The following is a 23,711-nucleotide window of genomic DNA, read 5'->3' as shown; positions in this document are numbered from 1 at the left end:
TCTCCTGCCATCTGTCGCCAGCCTTTGACTCAAGGCTAGGGGCACCTCTCCTGTTTAGAGGATGGCAGAAGAATATTGCCTTGCAGGCATACTCCAAAATCTTCAGGTTGTATCTCTGTGCATACTAGTATGATGGGGCACCTGTCACAGTTGGAGGGTATAGGATGAGCAATTTTTTGTAGGTCTGATTAAAAAAAAATGCCAAGAATTGGATCTGTTTTTTTAAATGTTCAGCCCTCTCCAAAGCTGTGGTTTATTATGAACATGTTTTAATCACTAATGCAGTGTTTAAGGAGCATCCAGGTGGAGTAAACTTATAAAATAAATGTTCAGTACTTTAAATACACTTGTAAACAGTTATAAATTGTGGATTACTAATAAAAGTATAGTTAATTTGGTTTTTTTTCCCAAAAAAAGGAAAATCATTTCTGACATCTGTGAATTGTTACTTAGCAATTAAATTGCACTGTATAGTTAGAAAAGTACATGATTTCTTAAGCCAGGGGTGAACCAACTTTTTGCTTCAAGCCCCGTTTTTTGGTCCCTGCAACTAGCAGACCCCCCAACCAGTCCATCTAATGTAATCCAAACCAACAGCAATTTTGGCTGTGTTCCTGTAAGGGTGGGGGAGGAGGGAGGGAGAACACCGCAACCCTTTCAGCATGCATAAGAAAATATGCAGACTGTAAAAACTATTAATCAGTATCTAAATACACATACATAAAAACAATAACGTATTTCAACATTTTTAATGACAGTTGAGACAGACCCAGCAGTCAATTGTGCTGTGCCTCATATGAAATTTCACACCCCTCCCAAGGTGGCCCACCCTCCATTTTGTTCACCCCTGCCTTAAGCTGTCATTCTTAACAAATCATTGTTTTAGAAATGAGAATTTTAGAATGCTGACAGATAAAATGAATAAATCAGTGAACACCATAGAAGTGATTATTTTTAATTTAATTTCTGTGGCCAGCTATCATTTCTCTATAGTTCTACATTCTGTTACATTTACACATTACATCTTTTGTAAGATGCTTAATGGAAGTCCTTTGTGCACATAAAATGAGTATGAATTAAGTCATGCGATGTTTTTCTTCCCTCACATTTTAGCTTTTGGACTTCCTGGACCAGCATCCCTTTTCATTCACCCCTCTGATTCAGAGATCATTGGAATTTGCTGTAAGCTATGTTTTCACAGAGGCTGGTGAAGGAGTTGCATTTGAGCGATTCATTGTCCAGTGCATGAATCTCATAAAGATGATTGTAAAAAATTATGCTTACAAGCCATCAAAACGTGTCGAAGGTACTGCTGCTCTTTCTTCAGCAGGTTTTCCCATCTTTGATTAAAACAAACAAAAAAAAACCCTTGCTATCTGTGTCAGAACACTAATTTCAGTAATGCTTAATATTGTAATAAATAACATTATCACATATTAAATATTGTATTTTGTTAATACTTTGGCTATGAATGTCAAACTTGAGGAAACACTGTCCGAATTTTTATTAATTTAGCACTTACATCCATAGTAAACGTGCAGACAAACTTTTTCCCTTGTAAAATATGTAGAGAAATTACTTACTATGTTGTCTTTCACTGTATTTAGTTCAAGGGCCCAGTTAATTTATGCTTCATCAAATTCATTGATGTCATTTTCTTTTGCTAGGAAACTATTGAATAGAAGAATGTTTCCTCTGTATACCATAATTCACTGCAATGCTGTTTTAGCTACAGAATTAAAGTAAAGGTTTAAGTGTTCTATTGAATGCAATGAGTTTTTCTGCAATTCTAAGTGTAGGGTTGTTTCACAAGATGGAGGTGCTAGCTAAAAATTTTTAATTGTTTAGTGTTGAAACACATCTATCAATAAAGATTACTTAATTTTAGTTTTATTTTTGCATATGATGGGACACTATCATCCAACTGGATTCAGAATAAATATTTAATTGTGCTTTCCAAATTAAAATAATCCAGTGACTGGAACAAAATTTTTAAGAAGTTGAGATACTCTGATAATTGTAATTCAGATGATCAAATCAAGTACTTACGTTACACAATGAACTACAGATCTTCAATTGCTATTTGATGTTCTTATGGCAGGTATTAGAATGGTGGTGAACTAAATGGAACATTTTAGATTATGAACTGTTAACAGCATTGTTATTGACATGTAACTTACAATTCCATAATTATGATTTAGTTTTTGGATTTAAAGGAGGAAAGCTGTATGAATGAAGAATACAGTATATGGCACTAAAAATTACAGCACTTACTCTATGGCCACAAAATGAATTTTCTGAGAATTTGAAAGTAAGCCTGTTAATTAGATTAAATTAAAATTAGTTTAAAAATAGTTGATTTAAGAAATTTAGCAGGTCATTTTTGTGTCCTGAATGACCTTAATAATGGCGCAACATAACTTTTAAAACTTCACTCATTAGAATCTTATGACTTCATACATTTAATACTTTTCTTTTTAGGATTAATGATCATTTTTGTTTGTGTTCCTCAAAACTGAAAGTTTAATTTTAATTAAAGATGAAGTTAATTTTCTTCTGAGAATTTCACAGTGAATTGCCATCTTTCATAATAGCTGTCATTTTGTATTATTCTCAAGGACAATGTAGCTATTGGGCTATGAACTAACAAAAAAGACTTTTTTTAAAATGATCGCCACCTATTTTTCGTTTCCAGTCCAAGTGAGGCCATGTGTATTCAGGGAAGATGGTGGCTCCTGATAAGCATGACACAGTCTGTTCCAAGGATAAGATCTTTCAGTTGTGAAGAAAAATAACAAAAAGACTCTCTTAATCCAAATAATTTAATTATCATCAGAAAATAAGCAGTCATGACTTTATTAGGTATTGCTTTTATCAGTTTTTCACATAACTGAATAATCATACCAAAGAGTTTTAGGAGCTTAATAAGTAAGGGTCTTAAAGTCAATATGGAAATGTAATTATTCCTTTCAGTATTGCTCATCTGTCCAGAATTTTTTTTATCAATTAATAGGATTCTAGTGTGATATTACATCGTGGAACAGTAACTGTGTATTGTGATTACAGATAGCAGTCCTGAAACTCTTGAAGCTCATAAGATAAAGACATCATTCTTCACATACCCAACATTAACAGAGATCTGTAGGAGATTAGTCACTCACTATTTCCTGCTAACAGAGGAAGAGTTGACAATGTGGGAAGAGGATCCAGAAGGTTTCAGTAAGAAATTGAACTGTATTTTCAGTCTAATTTTATGCAGATATTTAATGTACCTTTTCCCTTTCCACAGTGGATCCAAAAATGCTCATTGTAAGATCCACAGGAGAAAGAGGCTGACATTTTTCTTTGTACAGTCTTGTACAGAGAGATTATGTTCTTGAGAGTCATACATGCACTAACTCATAGTGTTTACTTACCAAGAAACTATGTTTTCATTTTGGATAAATAAGTCACTGATACTGTTTAAAACCATAACTAAAATACTTGCTGTATTTTTAAGTCATGTGTTTTCTTGTTTTCTTTATGGTCTGTAGCTGTAGAGGAGACAGGAGGAGATTCTTGGAAATACAGTCTCAGGGTAAGCATATTAATTTGAATAAAACAAGATTAGTTAAAAAGACTTGGCTGAGAGGCCTTTAGTCCGAAAGCATAATATTTATTTAAAGAGTATAAAAGTATAAACCAACATTTGCAGAAGAATCTGAATGTAGTTGCTTTGAACTTCAATCTGTAACATTGTGTATGAATTTGTGTTAACACAGTGACTAATGTTCAACCTTAATTATACTGGAAAGTAAGTGTACAGAGTACTAGTTTACAGTGTGCTATGGTAATCTGTGCAGTGCTTTTAAAAATAAGGACTAGGTAAAGGCAATAACTTCTTTACCATATTTTTCATGTCTTGTGTAAATACTCTAGGTCGGACACTTATCTGGGTGTTCTGACAGCTGTCTAGCACATTGAGTACTGAAATATATAGTCAATAAAGATTCCTGAGATTCCTTGCTGTAACATTTTCAGGTGTTTCATGTTTAAAACCAAATTATTTTAACAAACAAGATCAGAGGAAGAAGATGCACATATTTAAAAACCAAAGTCCCGTATAGAATGCAACATTTCCAGGGGTCAGCATCTGTAGCATTCAAAGGCGTGCCATTTGATTCTGAAAGCAGGATTATAGAAAAGGCATACTATATCATGTCAGTAAGTGTTAGCTATGCTGTTTTGGAGGACAAAAGAGCATATACGCTGTCCATTGACATCTAATTACATAAAAGAAATTAGTAAGAAAGAATGGACAGTGCATTAATATGTATAAATCTCATGACTACTGGTTTGTTTTGTTAGAATACAGACTAACACAGCTACCTCTGTTACTATTAATATGTATGTACATTATGCATATGTGTTTTTCCTGTATGTTTTTTCCTTAAGTCTATTTGTTTATATACATAACAGGCTTAAGTATATCAAGTCAAAGATTTTTAGAAAACGTTGTGCGACATTTCAAGGTGTCAAGTTCCTTACAAAACATAAAGAAAGCTCTGCTTTATACAGTATATCAGTAGCTTTGAAGCTGTAGCAACCCAAGGACCCCATTCTAATTCAAAAATTTTCATGGAACACCAAGCTCTCCCTACCCCATTTGTCCCCTGCTCAGCCTCAGGACTAAAATGGAAGAGTATTGAATCTGATTTTTATTAGAATGAGGGCTGCAAAGAGCTCTTTTTGGTCCCTCCCTAAACAGTTCTGCCCGATTCTTTCTCATGTCATTGTTTCATTTGCCCTTCTCGTTTCCCTTCAGTTGTCTTTGACTGTTGAAATGAAAGCAGCTGCATGTTACAGATTTTCATTCGGCACTTCATAGTAGTATACAGGACTTTTTACTCAATCTTATGCACGTAGGAATGCACTCTGCTTTGTACTGGAGTACAGTATACCCTAAGGGAGGCAGCTTGTATCTCTGTATGTAAAATTTTACTAGTAATTTGGTTCCCTCTATTTAAAGTTAAATGTATAGACAACACTAAAATTGCAAAGTCTTGGATTTAAACTGCTGTGAGAAATTGGATTATCCTGATTTTCTCTCATAATATGCACCACACTGCATTAGAGATTCTTGTGGATCACCTCCATTCTTGTTTGCAATCATATAACATTAATGTGATATGGACAACAGTTCATTGTGGTACATGGGAAAAGAAAAGAATGTATGCTGTTAGCAGTCTTTTAATGCATTTCAACAATTGGAAAGAAAGAATAGGAGCCTCTTTGTGACCAGCTAGCTCACTCCACAGACTTGCAGTTATCTATAGACAGCAGTTGAAGAGCCACTTTTGTATAAAGATCTAATGTATTCAGGTAGCAAAGGACTGAAATATAGGTTAAGTGCAAATAGAGCAGAGAGTCCTGAGGAATACATTTGTGTCACTTTAGTTAAATTTTGGAAAACTAGAATAAAGGCGTAACTTATTATTTAGGCTAAAGTAGTAAAAAAAAAAATTTGCTAATTATATTTCTCTTCGTTATTTTCTGATTTAGTAACTGATCAGCAAACTTAAAATGTAAACCTTACGTTTTAAATGTGATTCTACTATATCAAAATCTTGCTCTAACAGAGTATGTCATATTACAACACAATTACTCAGTAAATTATATTGTTGGAGTGTTTTACCTATAAAGTGTTTAGTAGTTTAACTGTATTTATACTGTATGTTGAGTGAGTCAAGTTTAGCCTAATTTTAGATTTTAGAACAGTTTTGTTTTGTTTTTTTACTTTTTCAGCCCTGCACAGAAGTTCTTTTTATTGATATTTTCCATGAATATAATCAGACTCTTACCCCTGTGCTTTTAGAAATGGTTCACAATCTACAAGGTAAATTTTTTAAAACATGTTTTTAATATACTAGATTTTCTATGCTGTTTCGCTTTGGCCACAATGTATATTAGTCCAAAGGTTCATGTAGTTGTGAAATTTAAATTAGTATCCTAAATTATTTTCTCTTGTCTTTTTCAAATAGTTAGAAATGATATTAGAGATGTTTTATAAACATATTACGATGAAAATGAAGGGTATATTTACAGAAAGGAAATACCAAGAATATTAGTTTTCATATACTTGGACTGAATGGTATCTTTAATAGCTATGTAAGAAACATAGGATTTGAGGGATGAATGTAAGTTTTTTCAAGATTTGTGGTTGGATATTTTTAGCTGAGGCAAAATTTGGAGTAAGGTCTGTTCTTTAGTATGTAGAACTCACAGGATTTTCTACAAGTTACTGACCACCTTCATAAGTCCCACAGTTCATTTTACAAGGGGCTTACCATGAGTCCTTGATTTAGCTAAGCACTCCAAAAGTGTTAATCATGCATGTGGTATCACTGCAGAACATACTTTTAGGAGATGATGCCAGACCTTTCCAAACATCTCAGATGTTCTATGTGAGGTGCAGATCTTTCGTTAGAAAAAGTCAGTCCTTTTGAGTTAGAAGGAGAACCTCATGGCCAAGTTGAAAATAATCAGGACTGCAGCTCAGAGTGTGTTTCAGTGTTAGCAGGCCTCTCCGTAATTTTCATGATCATAACCTTTGTTTTTACCCTGTCTACTCTGGTTTCCTTCATAATGTACATCACGGTGTCTACATCTACACTAGGACACTACACTGAAATAGCCTTTTTCGAAGTAGCAACATTGAAATAGGCTACTTCAACATGTATCATCCACACATCTTCCGGGTCTGCTGCCGTCAATGTTGAAGCAGTGATGGGGAATGTCGAAAGGAGCTGCCCCGGAAGGAAATGCGGAGTGTCCACACGCACAAGCGTTTTGCGTTGAAATAAGGGACCAGGAAAGCCCACGAACGGGGTCACGGGCTGGACTAGCCCTTCTGAGGCAACAGCAAGCCACTTCTCTAAAGGACCCCTCCCAGACACACCTGGCCTGCACAGCATGAGGTCTGCAGAGAGCTAGCCACACTCTCACAGACCGATGCAGAGCAGCTATGGACCCCCAGCAGAGGCAGCAGCAGCAGCAGCACCTGGAAGCCTTCCAGGTAGTCATCCAAGGAGCAAGCACCCTGCTAGGTGCTGCATGGGAGGCCACCCAGCAGCTCCTGGCAGGAGGGCCCTCCCAGGGGGCAGATGGGCATGTCCCTGACTACGGGGCTCCCCTGTTCCTCCCCTGCTGGGTGCTCTACCGACTCTGGAGCTACCTCACCAGCTCTGAGTGGTGGGAGCAGCTGGTCATGGGGGAGTGGGATGATGACCAGTGGCTGCAGAACTTCCCCATGCACCGGCAGACTTTCCTGGAGCTCTGCCAGTGGCTCACCTCTGCACTGAAGCACCAGGACACACAGATGCTGCGCGCCCTCCCCATTGAGAAGAGGGTCACAATAGATGTCTGGAAGCTGGCAAATCCAGACAGCTACCGCTCTGTGGGACACCAGTTTGGAGTGGGAAAGGCTGTGGTTGGGGCCGTCGTTATGGAGGTAAGGAGGCCTGGGCATGCATCCACTTGGGGGTGTGGGGGGTGTGCTTGGGGAGGAAGGGGGATGGGGGGTGCCTAGGGAGGTGCCAGGGAGGGGCCTGGGGCATCCTGCACACCCTCATGGGCGCTTGTGTTCCCTCCCCACAGGTGGTTCGTGCGCTCAATACCGTATTGCTGCAGAGGGTCGTCTGAGTTGGTGTGCTGGACACAGCCATTGCCGGATTTGCTGCCATGGGGTTCCCAAACTGCTTCGGTGCCCTGGAAGGGACCCACATCCCCATTCATGCCCCAGACCACAGTGGGGGAAGATACATCAACTGGAGGGGCTACCACTCTGTGGTCCTGCAGGCCATGGTGGACAGCTGGGGTTGCTTCCAGGATGTCTACGTGGGCTGGCCCGGCTGTACACACCACGCCCACGTCTTCTGGAACTCGGGCCTGTGCCACTGGCTGAAGGCAGGGACCTACATCCCCCAGAGGGATCTCCCTCTGGGGGACACCACTATGCTCCTCTGCCTCATAGCAGACATGGCCTACTTCCTCCAGCCCTGGCTCATGCACCCGTACACTGGCCACCTCACCGCCACCCAGAAGCAGTTCAATGGCTGACTGAACCACGCCCGCCAAGTGGTGGAGAGGACCTTCAGCCGGTTGAAGGGCTGCTGGCGGTGTCTCCTTGCCCGCCTGGACGTCGGCCTCCAGAACATCTGCCAGGTTGTGGGTGCATGCTGCACGCTCCGCAACATTGTTGAGAGCAAGCGGGAGGCCTTCCTCCAGGGGTGGGCAGTTGATGCCGGCACGGTCTTCCCCCAGCCGGCCGCGGCACCCAGTCAACAGGCCCACCGCAAGGGGATACGGGTCCACGAGGCCCTGCGGGCCCATTTTGATCAGGGAGATCCCTGAGCACCTCCCTGGCCTTCCCCGGAGGGCCCCCCACACACTGCCCCTACTGCCCACATACCCCCCACAACCTCCTGCACACCATCCCCCCCAACAAACACATGTCTCAGGTTCTTTGGAAAATAAACTGTGGATATTGAAAACTGGTAAACTGTCTTATGTTCACAACAAAAACTGGAACCAATGTACAAAGGAGGACAACTATATAAAAGGGGGACAACTATATGCAAATTGGGGACCAACAGATGGCTCAGCCGTCCGCCCATCAATCTGGGGTGGGTGTAGAGGGGCACGAGCCCCTGGCGGGTATGGGTCGCGGTCCCCCCCCTGCCCTTGTCCATGGTCCCTGGCATAGCCAGCTGGAGTCCGGGAGGACCAGCAGGTCCAGCCAGGATGCCTCCACCAGCTGGTCTTCAGCCACAGTGGGCTTCGGTCCTGGGGGCGCTGGCAGGCGACACAGCAGGTGGGGCAGCATGCGGCGAGGCAGGGGGGCGGCAGGGGGCAAGGCAGGTGGGGCAGCAGGGGGGGCATCGGGTGGAGTGGTGGGGAGGGCGGCAGTGGGGGCAGCAGGGTGTGGGAGCCGGGCAACAGCCTCCCGGATCGACCCGGCTATGTCCCAGAATACGCCCATGAACTCCTGCCATGCTGCCCAGTGCCATGTGGACTCCTCATGTTCGAACCGCAGCCTCTCCTCGTCCACCTCTGCCTGTCGCCGGAGAGTCGCCAGGAGCTGGGGGTCCATGGGGGCCAACCCCTGGTCCGGCAGTGGCGTGCTTGTCCTGCTGGCCTTAGAGGTGTCCCCGGATGCTGACGGTGGATGACCTCCAGTGGGCTCTCGGGGACCACGGAGGGTGCCTGGCTGCCTTGGGCCTCGAATGGCGCAGCTGCAGAGAGGGAGGGGAAGGCTGTTAGTACTGTGCCCTGGCCCATGGCCCATTCCCCCCGTCCCCTGTTGGGTGCTGGGTCTCCATCCATGTTGGTGGGTGTGGTGTCCCTGTTGGGTGTCCCCATTGCATGGTCCGCCTGCCCCCAGGGTTAGGGCGCAGCACTGTCCATGGGTGTGGGTGCTGACGGGTGGTGATGGCTATGCTGTGGCTGGACAGTTGCAGGTTGGGGTCTGTTGGGGGTGTGTGGGGCTCCCGGTCATGTCTGGTGCCCCCACCCCGGGGCCCAGGGGTGCGTGCTCTATGGGGTACATACCTGACCGTCCACTGCCGCGGTTGAGGGAACCCTGGTGGGCGGATGCCTGTTTGGTGCTCCGGGAGGGGAGGTCTATGAGGAGCCTGTCCCACCTTATGTCTGGACCCCTCCTCCGCTGTCCAGAGGGATGGCTCCTCAGGTGGGCCCCAGAATGTGGGGCTGTCCTCTGGGCTGGACTCCGGCTCTGAGGCCTGCTGGGGCTCCTCGGCTGCAGTGTCTAATGTGGCCTCCGGGGGAGGAGATGTCCCAGGGCCCAGGATGGCCCTAAGCTCCCTGTAATAGAGGCAAGTGGCGGGGGCAGCCCCAGACCGGCTGACCAAGTCCCGGGCGTACCCCTGCTGCAACTCCTTCACTTTGCTCCAGATGTGATCTGGAGCACGGGCAGGGTGACCCTGGGCGGCCAGGCCCTTGGCCAGTTGGGTGAACGCTTCCATGTTCTGCCGCTTGCTCCCCATCGTGTGGAGCACCTCCTCCTCACCCCAGAGCTCCAGCAGGTCTCAGAGCTTGACCTCTGACCAGGAGGAGCCCTGCTGCTTTTTGGCCCCCTGTTTGGCTGCCGGGGTGCCTGGGTCCCCTCAGGGGGAAGCCCTGGTTGCACTCTGGGGGCTGGCTGGATGCCATGGTGCTGGTTGGAGGGGTCGGGGTCTGTAGAGGGCATGCAGGTCTGCCCCCATGTGTGTGCTGCTGCCCGCATGCTCTCAGTTTCCTGCTACAGGAAATCCGGGTCTGTGGTGCTTTAAGGGCTGCTGCGCACAGTGATCATAGATCCCCGCAGGGGCTGGACAGAGCGTCTCAACCCCTCAGCTGATTGCCTCCATGGATGACCCCGCTGTTTCGAATTTCAGCGTAGAAGTCGGACGCTATTCCCATTTTCAGATAGGAGTAGCGATTTTGACGTCTTGCCACCTAATGTCGATTTCAACGTCGAAATTGCTCACAGCGCGTGTAGATGCAATGCGTGCTTGTGCTATTTTAACGTTGTGCTGGCTGCTTCCAAGAAGCCAGCTAGTGTAGACGAACCCAGTTTGTTAAAGAGATTCTTGTGGAGCACCTCTATTTGTATTTGCAGTCATATAACATTTATGTAATATTGGCAACGATTCCTTATGGTAAATAGGAAAAAAAATTAGATGTATATGGTTAGCTGTATTCCAGTGTCATTTAACATTTGGAAAGCAGGAGCAAGAGGTCTGGGTGATCAAACACTTCCCTCCACAGACTATCAGTGATCCATAGACCAGAGTTTGAGTCTGTAGACCCATGCAATCAGTTATCAATGTGGTTACGATTTAAGACATTTGAATAGATGATTGGAAAAGTCAGGGCTTATTGCTTCTGTTTGCTAGCTGTGTCTGCTTTATTCCTAGTCAAGCACAGCTTTTGATAGATGTACTGTAAAACCATAGCACTGCTTTTCGCAGCCCAGTTACTTTCTATTTCCTACTTCTTGGGGAATTAACACATCTTCCTTTCTCCTTGGCTTTGTCGTTCATTATGCTGAATTGATAGATTTTGGAGATTGTGGAAGTACTGCACTCTTTACTACAAATAGGTTAGTTTAGTTTTGTCCTTAGACCTAGTAGCAGTGCCTGTTGCGAGTTTTTCCACGAACTGCTCTTCTTTTGCCATACAGAATAACAAGCGTCCTGCTTCTGAGCAGGAAGACATTAAAAAGTATCAGTGGCCTCTTTCCTGAAAGACTAGCAGTGAAGGGACATCCTTGTGCATTTTGCCTCTATTTTGGATCCCCAAAATTTTTTACAGAGGAATGCTAGCGAATACCATTTGATTTGACAGCTCTTATGCCCAGTTTCTGAGGTTATTAGAGGGAGCTGTCTCCATTTCTTCTCCATCAAATTCAGCTTGCAACCTGGAACTATGGGTCTTGTATTGTTTGTTTAGTTAATGCATTTTTTTAATGATAGCTTTTATTTTAACTTTATTGCAGGACCTACAAATGTAGAAGATACTAGCTCTCTACTGATTAAAGATGCTGGTAAATTAAATTTCACTGCATTTTAAGGAACAAAGCTTCTTGTTATGTATATGCCTGACTTTTATAAAATGTCTGGGAAAAATTTGTGCTGTGTAACTTTGACATTTTGAAAAATAGTATAGGTAGAACCTTTCTTATCCAGCAAAATCCATGATCCAGCATGATTTTAGTTAGCTAGGATGTCCATTTATCATGGGTGTGGCCACGGTTCCCATGATCCCGTAAAATTTTTTTTACAGCTGTCAGTCTTGGCTCTCCTTGTTCTGTGTTATTTAACTGTAATTTACACCTTAATGTTGTCTAAGAGCCCAGTAGGTAGTGCAAGTGTTGGTAATGCTGCTAAACAATATTGACCTCCTGCTCTGTTGTTCAGGATCAGTCAGGTCCTCAGGGTGCTGGACTAGATAGGATCAACCTGAATTATTTTTTTTTCTTATAGCATGGAGTATGGGCAGTTCAAACAGCAGAAATTGAAGGCAAGAATTTTAGGAATAGGGTGTGTAATAATGTAGTACTTTTCACCAAATTTGCAAGGTAGATATTCTTTCCATTTTACAAGCAAGGAAGTTGAGGGCAGGACAGATAACTTGTCTAGGGCATCTGATGGAATCATTGATGGAGTTTTTTTGAGAGCAGTGTAGCTTCTGGCTCCTTTAATTGCTGTAAATCCCGCATGACATCCTTCCCTGAGAAGTAAATTTATCTGTAACTAAAGAGAAATCTGAGGGAAGTTAGTAAAATTTTGTCATTGTACAATTTTAACAAAGTTTGATTCGTGTAAAGCCACACTTCTCTCTCTTTTCTTTTCCCCCACCCTAGTCTATAATGCAGTTGGTCTTGCAGCATATGAGCTATTTGACAGTGTGGATTTTGATCAGTGGTTTAGAAATCAGCTACTAGCAGAGCTGCATGTCTCTCACAACAGGTAAGGACCCTAATCTCTCTTTGTATGTTGACTGTTTTAAGTAATTTGTTGATACAAATCTGTTAAAATGTGGTATGAAACAAGTGCAGCTCTGGTGACCATTGTTTAAAAATACATGCTAAATAAGCAGAAAGGTGTAAAATATTTACAGATGACTGATATGTACATGAAAGGGTGAGTTTCACCTTTTGGTCTTAGTCTTTGAATGTGATGGCTACTTCTGCGGGTTTTTTTTGTTGTTGTTTTTGTTTTTGTAAAATATTGAAGTACGCTTTTTTATTCCTTTATCAGAGGGGTAGCCGTGTTAATCTGTATCTGCAAAAACAATGAGAAGTCCTGTGGTGCCTTATAGACTAACAGCTATATTGGAGCATAAGTTTTCATGGGCAGAGACCCAGTGTGCATCTGACTAAGTGTCTTTGCCCACAAAAGCTTATGCTCTTATATAGCTGTTAATCTATAAGGTGCCACAGGACTTCTAGTTGCCTTTGTTCCTTTGTACATCTGAGCTTTGTTACATATTTCTCATCACAATAAATAACACCTTTTAAGAATTCAGCTTACTTTCAGAAAGGCATTAAGACAAAATATCAGTGTATTCTCCTGTTTTAAATTTGATCTTAGTTTAATTAAAATGCAAGCTCTCATAGGCTACATCTACACATAAGCATTGTTTTGGAATAGCTATTCCCAAATAGCTTATTTTGAAATAACACATCTACACATGTGAACGCATTTCGAAAGAACACCCACCTGTTTCAAAATAGTATGTCTGGACACGTAGTGCCACTGGACACCATTACGTCTTATTTTGAAATCGCACTATTCTGTCTCTCAACAGTGCCTATTTCAGAGCAGCTATTTCTAAGTAGGCATTATTCCTCTTGCAGTGAGGTTTATGAAATTTGAAATAACATGCTCACTATTTTCAATTTATTTCGAAATAGCATATGCATAATGAAGATGCTCATAAAGTTATTTTGAAGTTATGGCTGTTTAGTTTGAAATAACTTTGCTGTGTAGAGGTAGCCATAATTTCATTAACCTCATGCCTCCCAGCCTTCTTAAAGTAACAACATAGGTACAGAGATGGATTCAGTGAGGAGAAACAATTAAAGTGGGTGATTAATAGGAAGATGTCACTTGAATAATATTGCCTCTGTGTCTCTCAATGGTTTTCTGCCAAAATTGGTCACTGTTATGTTCTGGGGTGCAACTCAGATCAGTGAAAGATTTTGCTTCTGTTATTTATAGCTCCCAGCCTAGGATACACATTCACTCTGTGTTCTGAAAACTATACAGGCTTGAGTCAATCACATTTGGATCCAACAGTCTGCCACCTAGACTTTTGTAAGGCATTTAGTACAGTCTCACATGACCACCTTATTAATAAACTAGCGAAATGCAACTTAGATGGGACTACTGTAAGGTGGGTTCATAACTGGTTGGATAACCATTCCCAGAGAGTAGTTATTAATGGGTCACAGTGGTGCTGGAAGGACATAATAAGTAGGGTTCCACAGGGATCAGTTTTGGAACTGGTTCTGTTCAATATCTTCTTCAATGATTTAGATAATGGCAGAGAGAGAACACTTATAAAGTTTGTGGATGATACCAAACTTGGTGGGTTTGCAAGTGCTTTGGAGGATGAGATAATTCAAAATGATTTGGACAAACTGGAGAAATGGTCTGAGGTATATAGGAGGAAATTCAACAGGGACAAAAGCAAAGTATTCTATTTAGGGTGGAAACAATTGGTTTCACACATACAAAAAGGGAAATTGTCTAAATAGGAGTAAGGTAGAAAGGGTCAGTTGTGTAATACTTGCAACAAAAAAAAAAAAGAAAAAAGCAAACATAATTCTGGGATGCATTAAAAGGGTGTTGTAAGCAATATGTGAGAAGCAATTCTTCCTTTGAACTCAAAGCTAATTAGGCCTCAACAAGAGTACTGAGTCCAGAGTTCTGGGCACCACATTTTGTAAAGGATGTAAACAACTGGAGAAGGTCTGGAGAAGAGCAATAAAAATGATTCATGATTTAGAAACTGTGACCCATGAAGGAAGATTGAAACAACTGGGTTTGTTTAGCGTGGGAAAGAGAAGACTGAGGGAGAATGAAACAGCTTTCAGGTACCTAAAATGTTACAAGGAGAAGGAAGAAAAATTATTCTCCTTAACTTCTGATGGTAGGACGAGAAGCAATGGGCTTAAAGTGCAGCAAGGGAGATGTAGACTGGACATTAGGAAAAGCTTCCTGACTGTCAAGGTGGTTAAGCAGTGGAATAAATTGCCTAGAAAAACAAGAAGGCACAGCGAGAGAAAATAATAAGACAAGTCTTGATACATAAGAAGAGTCAGTTTTCTTAGTGAAAATGCTTCCTGGTATTGAGGTTGTTTGACTTCAGAACTTTAAATGTACAATTCTCACCAGTCATGTTTAAGGAAAAATGTGAAAAATTGTTTTGTTGGATGTTGTCCTCCTGTAATCTTCCAATTCTGTTTTTTTTAATACAGAAGTTTAAGGGAAAGGATAGTGAGAAAGTAGTACAGTAATTCCATTTTTTTTTAAGGTATAAACCAATACGACGACGAGTAATTTGGCTGATTGGACAGTGGATCTCTGTAAAATTCAAATCTGACTTGAGGCCAATGTTATATGAGGCAATTCGTAGCTTGCTTCAAGATCAAGACTTAGTGGTATGTATACATAAATGTAATCATCTTTAAGAAATATTTTGCGTTATGTTTCATTTATTTCTTACCTAAATTTTGATGAAAATTTTAATTCCCTACACTTGAGAGATGAAAAGCGTGTACTTCAGGAGCAAAACTGTCTTATTAGGACATCTCTGCTGTATCTCTTCTTCCCTAAAAATAGCTTCTTGAGCCAGGCATTGGATTTTATTTTGAATCTTGCCTATAAGTTTTGGGGAAATTTTCCAGATCCACACTTCCCTGACTTATTCAGTACAGTCTTGTATTAAATATGTATCTCTCCTGCTAAGTAGCTAATCAATATATATGCATTTTGACATTGTTGAAGCACGCCTTCCTTGTGTTTCAGTGAATTTTTTTTGTTCCCAAATTGTTTGACATACATACTGTGATATCAGTTACATAGAGTTGTGTGGTGTTGTTCAGACAGGTTGATACAACTTTCTACTACACAACTGTGCTCCTATACAAACACTAACTTGAGAGATGATATTGCTGCAGAGAGAGCTACATAGCTAGTTCACAGTTTATTACTGTATCACTTATGTGACTACGGCTTTCACTGCCATTGCTGAAATTGAATGTATAGTGATGTTTGTGATGGAGAGTCGAATATTAAAATGTTATAAGGAAGCAATTTCCTCTGGAAGAATGAGTTTCAGTAAATCACATCTTTAATTAGTCTTCTACCTCTTGTTTAATAGAAAATGGGTAGGTCAGAACATGTGATAAACAAACATCATGCAGTGGTAGAATCATTATCGAATATCTGGATTCACTGTAATTTAGTTGTTTCATTCCCAAAGTTGTGCTGTAATTGAAGGTTGTAAATTAAAACAACCCTACCCCTGGACTCTGCTGAGCATAGATTTCTAAGCTGCATAACTCTTGATGTACTTACCGTGGTGTCTTCCATGCAGTAAGATTGGAGGGGGCTGCTCTCCCATCAACTCCAGATACTCTTCATGTCCTGATGGAGTTCTGGAGTCAATGGGAGAGTGCTTGGCGTTGATTTATTATGTCGAAACAGATGCAATACATTTACTGTGGGTGGATCTATCACTGCACCATCAGTCCACAGTCTGATGAAGACAAGCCCTAATATGTGATGATTACAGGATTAGCTGCCCTTCTGTCCTCTCCCTTGATGGTCTGATTACACACACACGCACAGTTGTTATGCCTCATGCTCTTCCCTTCTTTCTGGAATAAAATAGGAAGAAGGGTAATTTCAAAAACATTTCCCCTCCCCTCCCGCGAAGGAACGCCGTCTACACGGCTATTTTTGTTTTCGGAAAAGCCTCTTCCAGAAACACAATCATTTGAAAATCAGCACTTCATTTGCATTTTCAATCTCCCTCATTTGCATTCCCCCTACTAAAGGGGAATGCACTATAGACGTAGCCTTAGTCAGGATCTTCAGGCTACAGTCCTGTGTGCACTTGCTGTGATTGCTCAGCCAACCTGACCGAGTTCAGCTCCTGCAGTTCATCCAGTGTTTTAGTCCACATGGCTTTTGTAAAATGAGCTATCCTTTAGTAGTCGTTGTGGGAATACAGCAAAGTGCAAGAAAAAAGAATTATAACACAATGAAAGGTTATGCACAGCTATATGCATAGCTGTCTTACTTGCAGAACAAAGTAGGCTTATCCTACCTCTGGAGCATGGGTTCACCTTAATTCAGTACTCAGGTCTGCTCTCTTCAGGTAGTTTGTCTCTTTAAAACCAGCCAAGTTCTTTGTTTTCTTCTGTGTCGCATGAGCCTGGTCACCAGCTCCCCAGGATAATGAACTTCAAATGGCAATTTATGTACTGTCGGAGGTGCTTATGAGCAGCTGGTTGCAGGAACTATTGTGGTTCTTCCTGCATAATTCCCACCTGAAGTAACTTTTCTACTCATACAGTAAATAACAATAACAACCAAAATATGATCTCATAAATTATTGCAGTGAAAATTATTCACACAGCAGAAGATACTTGCAAAGAAATTTTGAGATTCACTCAGTCAGTTCCATTGCTCTTCCACAATACCAGTGTCCTTCACACTAGATTTCCAGATTTCTATGTAAGAGAGATTTCTATCTTGTTCTGGGGTGCGCTACAGACCAGTCGAGGTGTTACCACCATTTTCCTTACAACTTTTGGTGCATCACAATGCTTTGGTGTTGTACCACTAATCTGAACTGCTCTCAAACAGCCAGACTGTATGCAGTTCACATCCTGAGTGTCTCTGTAGAGCGGCAGTCCTGGCCTGGTAGCCAAATAGAAACACAGTTACACTGGGATTCCATCAGCCTTGGATACTACTGTCAGGGCAACCTCAGCAGACGCACAGCTACAAACGTTGTGAAAACATGTGTTCTTCGTTTTTCCATGCTTTCCTCAACCATCGAGATTAGGGATGTTAAAGTTTAATCAGTTAACTGATTAATTGGTAAGCTTCACCCTAAACGGATGAGGCTTACCAGTTAGGGTTAATGGGTGGGGGCAGGAGCAGCCCCCCTATCCACTGCTCCAGTGCAGCCAGGGCAGCCCTTCTCTGCAGCTGCCCTGGCAGGGCGAGGGCGCAGCTGGGGAGGCCACTCCAGCCTAGCAGTGCCCCTGCTGTGGACAACCCTGGCAAGCCACAGCAAAAGTTAAGCTCTGTAGCTATGCAATAGTATTCCACACACATGATTTCACAAGGAGAACAGACTCCCTGTCCATTTCACTTAATCAGCTTCAGTTCTTTATTAGTAACTTACATTGAGCAATGCAGATAAATCTCCTAACCTAGTCTGGGAGGCTCTGTAATCAATGTAAAAACCCAAGCAGCCTGTCAGAGGAACTATTACTCATGGAATTTTTTTTTTCTAACTTCATTGGTAATATGTTGCACGCTATGCAATAAACAGCTCTTTAAATCAGTGGAATATTGCAGACCCCAACAAGAAGTATTGAGCAGGAAACCTGGAGACTGTCACTTAAAGGAAAAGAAAGGAAATTCTTTCTTTTCATTCCCTGCCATCCTAGCTTTTGGGAAAGAGCTTCTTGTGGATGGTCTCCACCCCGGAGTAGCTCATGTGTTGAGGACATTATAGCTACGTCTAGATGTGACTGCTACATCGAAATAGCTTATTTCGATGTAGCGAAATTGAAATAAGCTATTTCGATGAGTAGCGTCTACACGTCCTCCAGGGCTGGTGCCGTCGACGTTCAACATCGATGTTGGGCAGCACCACATCGAAGTTGGCGCGGCAGGGGAGCGTCTACATGCCAAAGCGGCACACATCGAAATAAGGGTGCCAGGAACAGCTGCAGACAGGGTCACAGGACGGACCAGCACTTCTGGGGCAACAGCTAGCCGCTCCCTTAAAGGGCCCCTCCCAGACACACTCAGCCTGCACAGCACGCAGTCTGCAGAGCCATAGGCATGCACACCTTGGCGAAGCAGTTATGGACCCCCAGCAGCAGCAGCAGCAGCAGCAGCAGCCAGAGGTCTACCCAGCCGCCCCTGCAGGAGCAGTGCTCGCCCTGCTCAATGCCATGCAGGAGGCAGTTGATCACCTTTTATTCGTGGAAGAGGAGCTGCCCCCAGGGGAGGAGGAAGCAACCCCAGACCCTGCTGTCCTCCGCCCCCTCCCACCCTCCCGCTGCACACGCCGCTGGCTGTGGAGCTACCCCACGAGCACCGACTGGTGGGAGGGGCTGGTGCTCGGCGAGTGGGACGACGACCGCTGGCTCCAGAACTTTCATATGAGCCGGCAGACGTTCCTGGAGCTCTGCCAGTGGCTCACCCCTGCACTGCGGCACCAGGACACCGCCATGTAGCGTGCCCTCAGCGTGGAGAAACGGGTCGGCATCACTGTCTGGAAGCTGGCCGCTCCAGACAGCTACCAATCCGTGGGGCAGCAGTTTGGTGTCGACAAGGCCACCGTCGGGGCTGTCCTCATGGGGGTAAGAGGACCCACGGGGAGGGGGAGGGGAGCCCTGGGGTGGGGGAGAGCCAGACACACCCTGCACACCCCTCATTGGTGCTCTCCCATGTCCTTCCCCTGCAGGTCGTCCGTGCCATCAGTGCCCTGTTCCTCCACAGGCTCATGCGGCTTGGGGACCCGGATGCCGCCATCGCGGGGTTTGCCACCCTGGGCTTCCCAAATTGCTTCGGGGCTCTGGATAGGACCCATATCCCCATCCGAGCTCCGGAGCACAGTGGAGGACACTTCCTGAACAGGAAGGGCTACCATTCTGTGGTCCTCCAGGCCTTGGTGGACAGCCGGGACTGCTTCCTGGATGTTTATGTTGGCTGGCCTGGCAGCACCCACAACGCCCGGGTATTCAGGAATTCGGGCCTGTGCCACCGGCTGGAGGCGGGGACCTACATCCTCCAGTGGGAGATCCCTGTGGGGGACACCACGATGCCCCTCTGCGTCGTCGCAGACGCGGCGTACCCCCTCTAGCCCTGGCTCATGCACCCTTACACAGGCCATCTCACAGCCAGTCAGGAGCGCTTCAACACGCGCCTGAACCATGCGCGCCAGGTGGTTGCGCGCACTTTTGGCTGCCTCAAAGGGGGCTGGAGGTGTCTCCTCGCCTGCCTTGATGCAGGCCCCACCAACATCCCCCGGATTGTGGGTGCGTGCAGCGCACTCCACAACCTGGTGGAGAGCAAGGGGGAGGCATTCTTTCAGGGCTGGGCTGTGGAGGCTGGCAGGGCTGACGTGCAGACACCCGCTGCCCCCAGTAGCCAGGTGGACCCTGAGGGGATCTGGGTCCGGGAGGCCCTGTGGGCCCATTTTGACCAGGCCGCGGGGTGAACACTGGCAGGCCCCCCACTGCACCCTCCCCATCCTCCACAACACTCCCTGCCCGTACGCCAACACCACAGAGCACGCAAGAGCACACCCCCCCCACTTTTCTTGCAAATAAAAATAGACCTGTTGTTCTTGAAAGCACAAAAGGGTGAATTCTCTTATTATTACTACAAATATATATATCTTATATGATAAATAGTGGAACACAAGGAAGGGGAGAACTATTTACATGGGGGGGCAGGTATCCTAAAATAACAGGGGTCTAATACAAACTATATACAAAATAATGGGGATATGTACAAAGGGGGAGGGGGGGCCACGTCCTGGGCCCCGCACCCCCTACTGTCCAGCGCTTGGGGTTGGCAGGCGCGACCCTCGTCTCGGCCTCAGCCCTGGCCGAGGCTGGCTGGGGGACAGGCGAACTGGTAGATACGGCTGGTGGGTGTCAGCAGGCCCCAGGTCCCCCTCGGCAGAAGGCCCCTCAGTGGTAGATGGCAGTGGGACGGCAGGTGGAGCAGCGGGTGGAGCGGGCAGGGCGGGCAGAGCGGCAGGCGGCGCGGCATGGAGGGCCAGGTAGTCTGTTATGCACTCAAAAGTGCGCATAAAGGCCCCCCATGCCTCCTGGCACCAGGCCAGCGCCCCCTCCTGCAGTTGCAGGCACCGCTTGTTCACCTGCAGGTGCTGCTGCGATACCTCCAGCTGTCGCCGGAGGGTCACCAGCAGCTGGGGGTCCGTCGCCGTCCAGTGGTGGTGCTGGGTCCGCCGTCGGCCCCGCCCTGGGGCTGGTCGGTGCTCCGCCGAGGGGCTGGCCTGCAGCGATGGCCCCGGTGTGCTCTCCGGGACCACTGACACCTTGCCGGCGCTCTCTGGGCCCTCCGATGGTGCAGCTGCGGAACACGGGGGGAAGAAGAGTGGAGACAGCCGTTAGTGTGGCCCCCGAGCTGTGGCCCTTGTCCCCCCACCCCTCTGCTGCTGGTTCCCCATCCCCGTCCCCGGGAGATGCTGCTGCTGATGGGTGTCCCACCCCCTCCCCCCGGGGGACCCTAGGTTCTGCTCCCCCCATCCCCAGGGATGGGGCATGGCACTGTCGTGCTGGGGGGGCAGGGGCTGATGCACTCTTCTGAGGGACATGCCACTGCTGTCCTTGAGGCCATGGTCATCTGGGCATGTGGAGGGCCCTGGTCATGTCTGTTGTCCCCGCCCCTCAACCCCAGGGGTGTGCACTGGCGGGGTACATACCTGACAGTCTGCTCCCACAGTTGGGGGACACCCTCTGGGTGGACGCCCTTCTGGAGCTCCGGGATGGCAGCGCGATGTGGAGTCCCCCGTCACTGGAGGAGGATTCCTCCTCCTCCTCCTCCTCCTCCTCCTCCGGCATCCCAGGGGTGGGCTCTTGGGGGGGCCCCTGGGTTGCGGGGCTTGCCTCCGGGGCGGACTCTGCCTCCGGGGCCTGCTGGGGCTCGTCGGCCGAGGTGTCAAGAGTGGCCGGCAGGGAGGAGGTGTGCTGGGGACCCAGGATTTCCCTGAGCTCCCTGTAAAAGGGGCAAGTGACGGGGGCGGCCCCAGATCGGCTGGCCGCATCCCGGGCCCGGGTGTAACCCTGCCTTAGCTCCTTGACCTTACTCCTGACGTGGTCAGGAGTGCAGGCAGGGTGACCCCGGGCGGCCAGGCCCTCGGCCAGCCGAGCAAACGCATCCGCGTTCCGCCTCTTGCTCCCCCATTACCTGGAGCACCTCTTCCTCGCTCCAGAGCCCCAGCAGGTCCCAGATCTCGGCCTCTGTCCAGGAGGGGCCCCGCTGCCTCTTTCAGGGCTGGCTGCCAGGCTGGGAGCCCTGGCTCCCCTTGTGGGGGGTGCCCTGGGGGTGCTTGGGGGGCTGGCGGGCAGCCATCGCAGCGGGGGGGCGTGCAGGCTGGCCACGTGTTACTGCTGCCGCCTGCATGCTCTCTCAGCTTCCTGCACAGGAAGGCAGGGGGCAGGGAGCTTTAAGGGGCCGCTGCACACAGCGACCGTAGAAGTCAGGGGCTGGAGAGAGCGTCTCTCAACCCCTCAGCTGATGGCCGCCATGGCAGACCCCGCTATTTCGATGTTGCGGGACGTGGATCGGCTACACGTGTCCTACTTCGATGTTCAGCGTCGAAGTAGGGCGCTATTCCCATCTCCTGATGGGGATAGCAACTTCGACATCTCGCTGCCTTACGTCGATGTCAACTTCAAAATAGTGCTCGCCACATGTAGACGTGGCGGGCGCTATTTCGAAGTTGGCACGGCTACTTCGAAGTAGCCGGCACGTGTAGACGCGGCTTATCAGTGTGTTTCCATCCAGATACATGCCCTTATTGCTCACTGTTTTCAGTCTTCTTCCAAAGAACATAAAGCTTTTTCAGCAAAAAGACTGAGAGAACGGAATATTTTGAACATTTAGCAAATTTATACAGGTTATGTTTTGAACTATATACTGAAGGTTCAAAGAGCATACATGTACAGAGCTGGATTAGACCAGTGCTGGATTCGTCTAGTTATATGTAGACTTCCGTGGATTCATAGATGATTAGAACAGAAAAAAACATTGTGATAATCTAGTCTGGCCTCCTGTGTAATCATAAAGTCACAGAAACGTAAGACAGGAAGGGTGCGTCTACTTGCATTCCCCTTTTGAAAGAGGTATACAACTGAGGTAAATCGAAAATGCAAATAAGGTATAAATTTGCATATTTATCACCTCTTTTGCGTATTCTAATTTTGAAAGAGCTTCTTTTGGAAGAAGAAAGCCAGTGTAGACGCACCCGAAGAGACCTCAATAAGTGATCAAGTCCCTTCGCCCTTCAGTGAGGCAGGACAAAGTATTGTCTAGATCATCTCTGCTGTTGTCTATCCTGTTCTTAAAAACCTCTAATGATGGAGATTTCACCATCTCTCCACATAATTTGTTTTAGTGCTTAACTACCCTTGAAGTGAGACAGTTTTTCCTAATGTCTAACTGAAACATCTCTTGCTGTAAGAGAACAATTAAGCTGATGTCTGCTGCATTTTACAGTATTTGGAATTTTTAAGGATGTGTGGCTTCATACCAGGTGTGAGTTGCAGTGAACATACCCAAAAGCGACAGGTCAAAACTCTGTCTAGAAATTTGATCAGATCTGTGTCCAGCAGGGTTTAGCTCAATTTTTCAGCTGCTAGGGGTGGGTGTTCTGTTTGTTACTTTCCGTGTTTTTTACATTAATGAGCACTGAGTCTCAAAGGGACTCCTAAGCTGTTGGGACTGACTTAACTTTCTAAGAAATTATGATGTATATCTGATGCAAAAATACAGAATTATGTGTCTTTTCTGTGATGCTGGCCCTTCAGTTTCTGTTGTTCTACCAGCTCTCCTAATGACATAATATGGATGTTGAGTAGTATGGGGAAAGGAATGGAGATGTTTTTGAGGTGGACAAACAGATGCCAATGAGAGCTATCTGGATTTAGTCTGAGAGGAAGGTCTTGAGCCACATCAAGGCATTGTTGTTCACCTCTGCAGTTTCCTGTAGGTAGGACAGGCTTGTTTGATGATCAACAATATCATACAGTGCAGGGAGGTCCCATGGAATAAGCGTGTGTTTTCTTCCCTTTTAAGTGGTCAGGACCAGAGTGGGGGAATTTGTGGGCCTTTGGGTGTCTTATGTTGTGGTGGTAGCCCATGAGCACCATCCTA

At 45.5% G+C, this 23,711-nt stretch overlaps 1 protein-coding gene across 4 annotated transcripts in view; it reads left to right on the top strand.

The window, feature by feature from the left end:
* IPO11 (importin 11) overlaps positions 1-23,711 on the top strand; it is a 220,166-nt gene that overhangs the window by 43,737 nt on the left and 152,718 nt on the right. For all 4 annotated transcript variants that reach the window (XM_074995524.1, XM_074995526.1, XM_074995525.1 and 1 more), the window contains exons 10-16: positions 1,114-1,306; positions 3,067-3,219; positions 3,534-3,577; positions 5,785-5,875; positions 11,537-11,584; positions 12,404-12,509; positions 15,082-15,208. In XM_074995524.1, the coding sequence (XP_074851625.1) occupies positions 1,114-1,306; positions 3,067-3,219; positions 3,534-3,577; positions 5,785-5,875; positions 11,537-11,584; positions 12,404-12,509; positions 15,082-15,208 (762 nt within the window). The remainder of the gene's footprint in view (positions 1-1,113; positions 1,307-3,066; positions 3,220-3,533; positions 3,578-5,784; positions 5,876-11,536; positions 11,585-12,403; positions 12,510-15,081; positions 15,209-23,711) is intronic.

Source organism: Carettochelys insculpta, chromosome 5, assembly GCF_033958435.1.
Source record: "Carettochelys insculpta isolate YL-2023 chromosome 5, ASM3395843v1, whole genome shotgun sequence".
NCBI classification, from domain to species: Eukaryota; Metazoa; Chordata; order Testudines; family Carettochelyidae; genus Carettochelys; species Carettochelys insculpta.
This window is presented reverse-complemented; position numbering and strand designations above follow the sequence as displayed.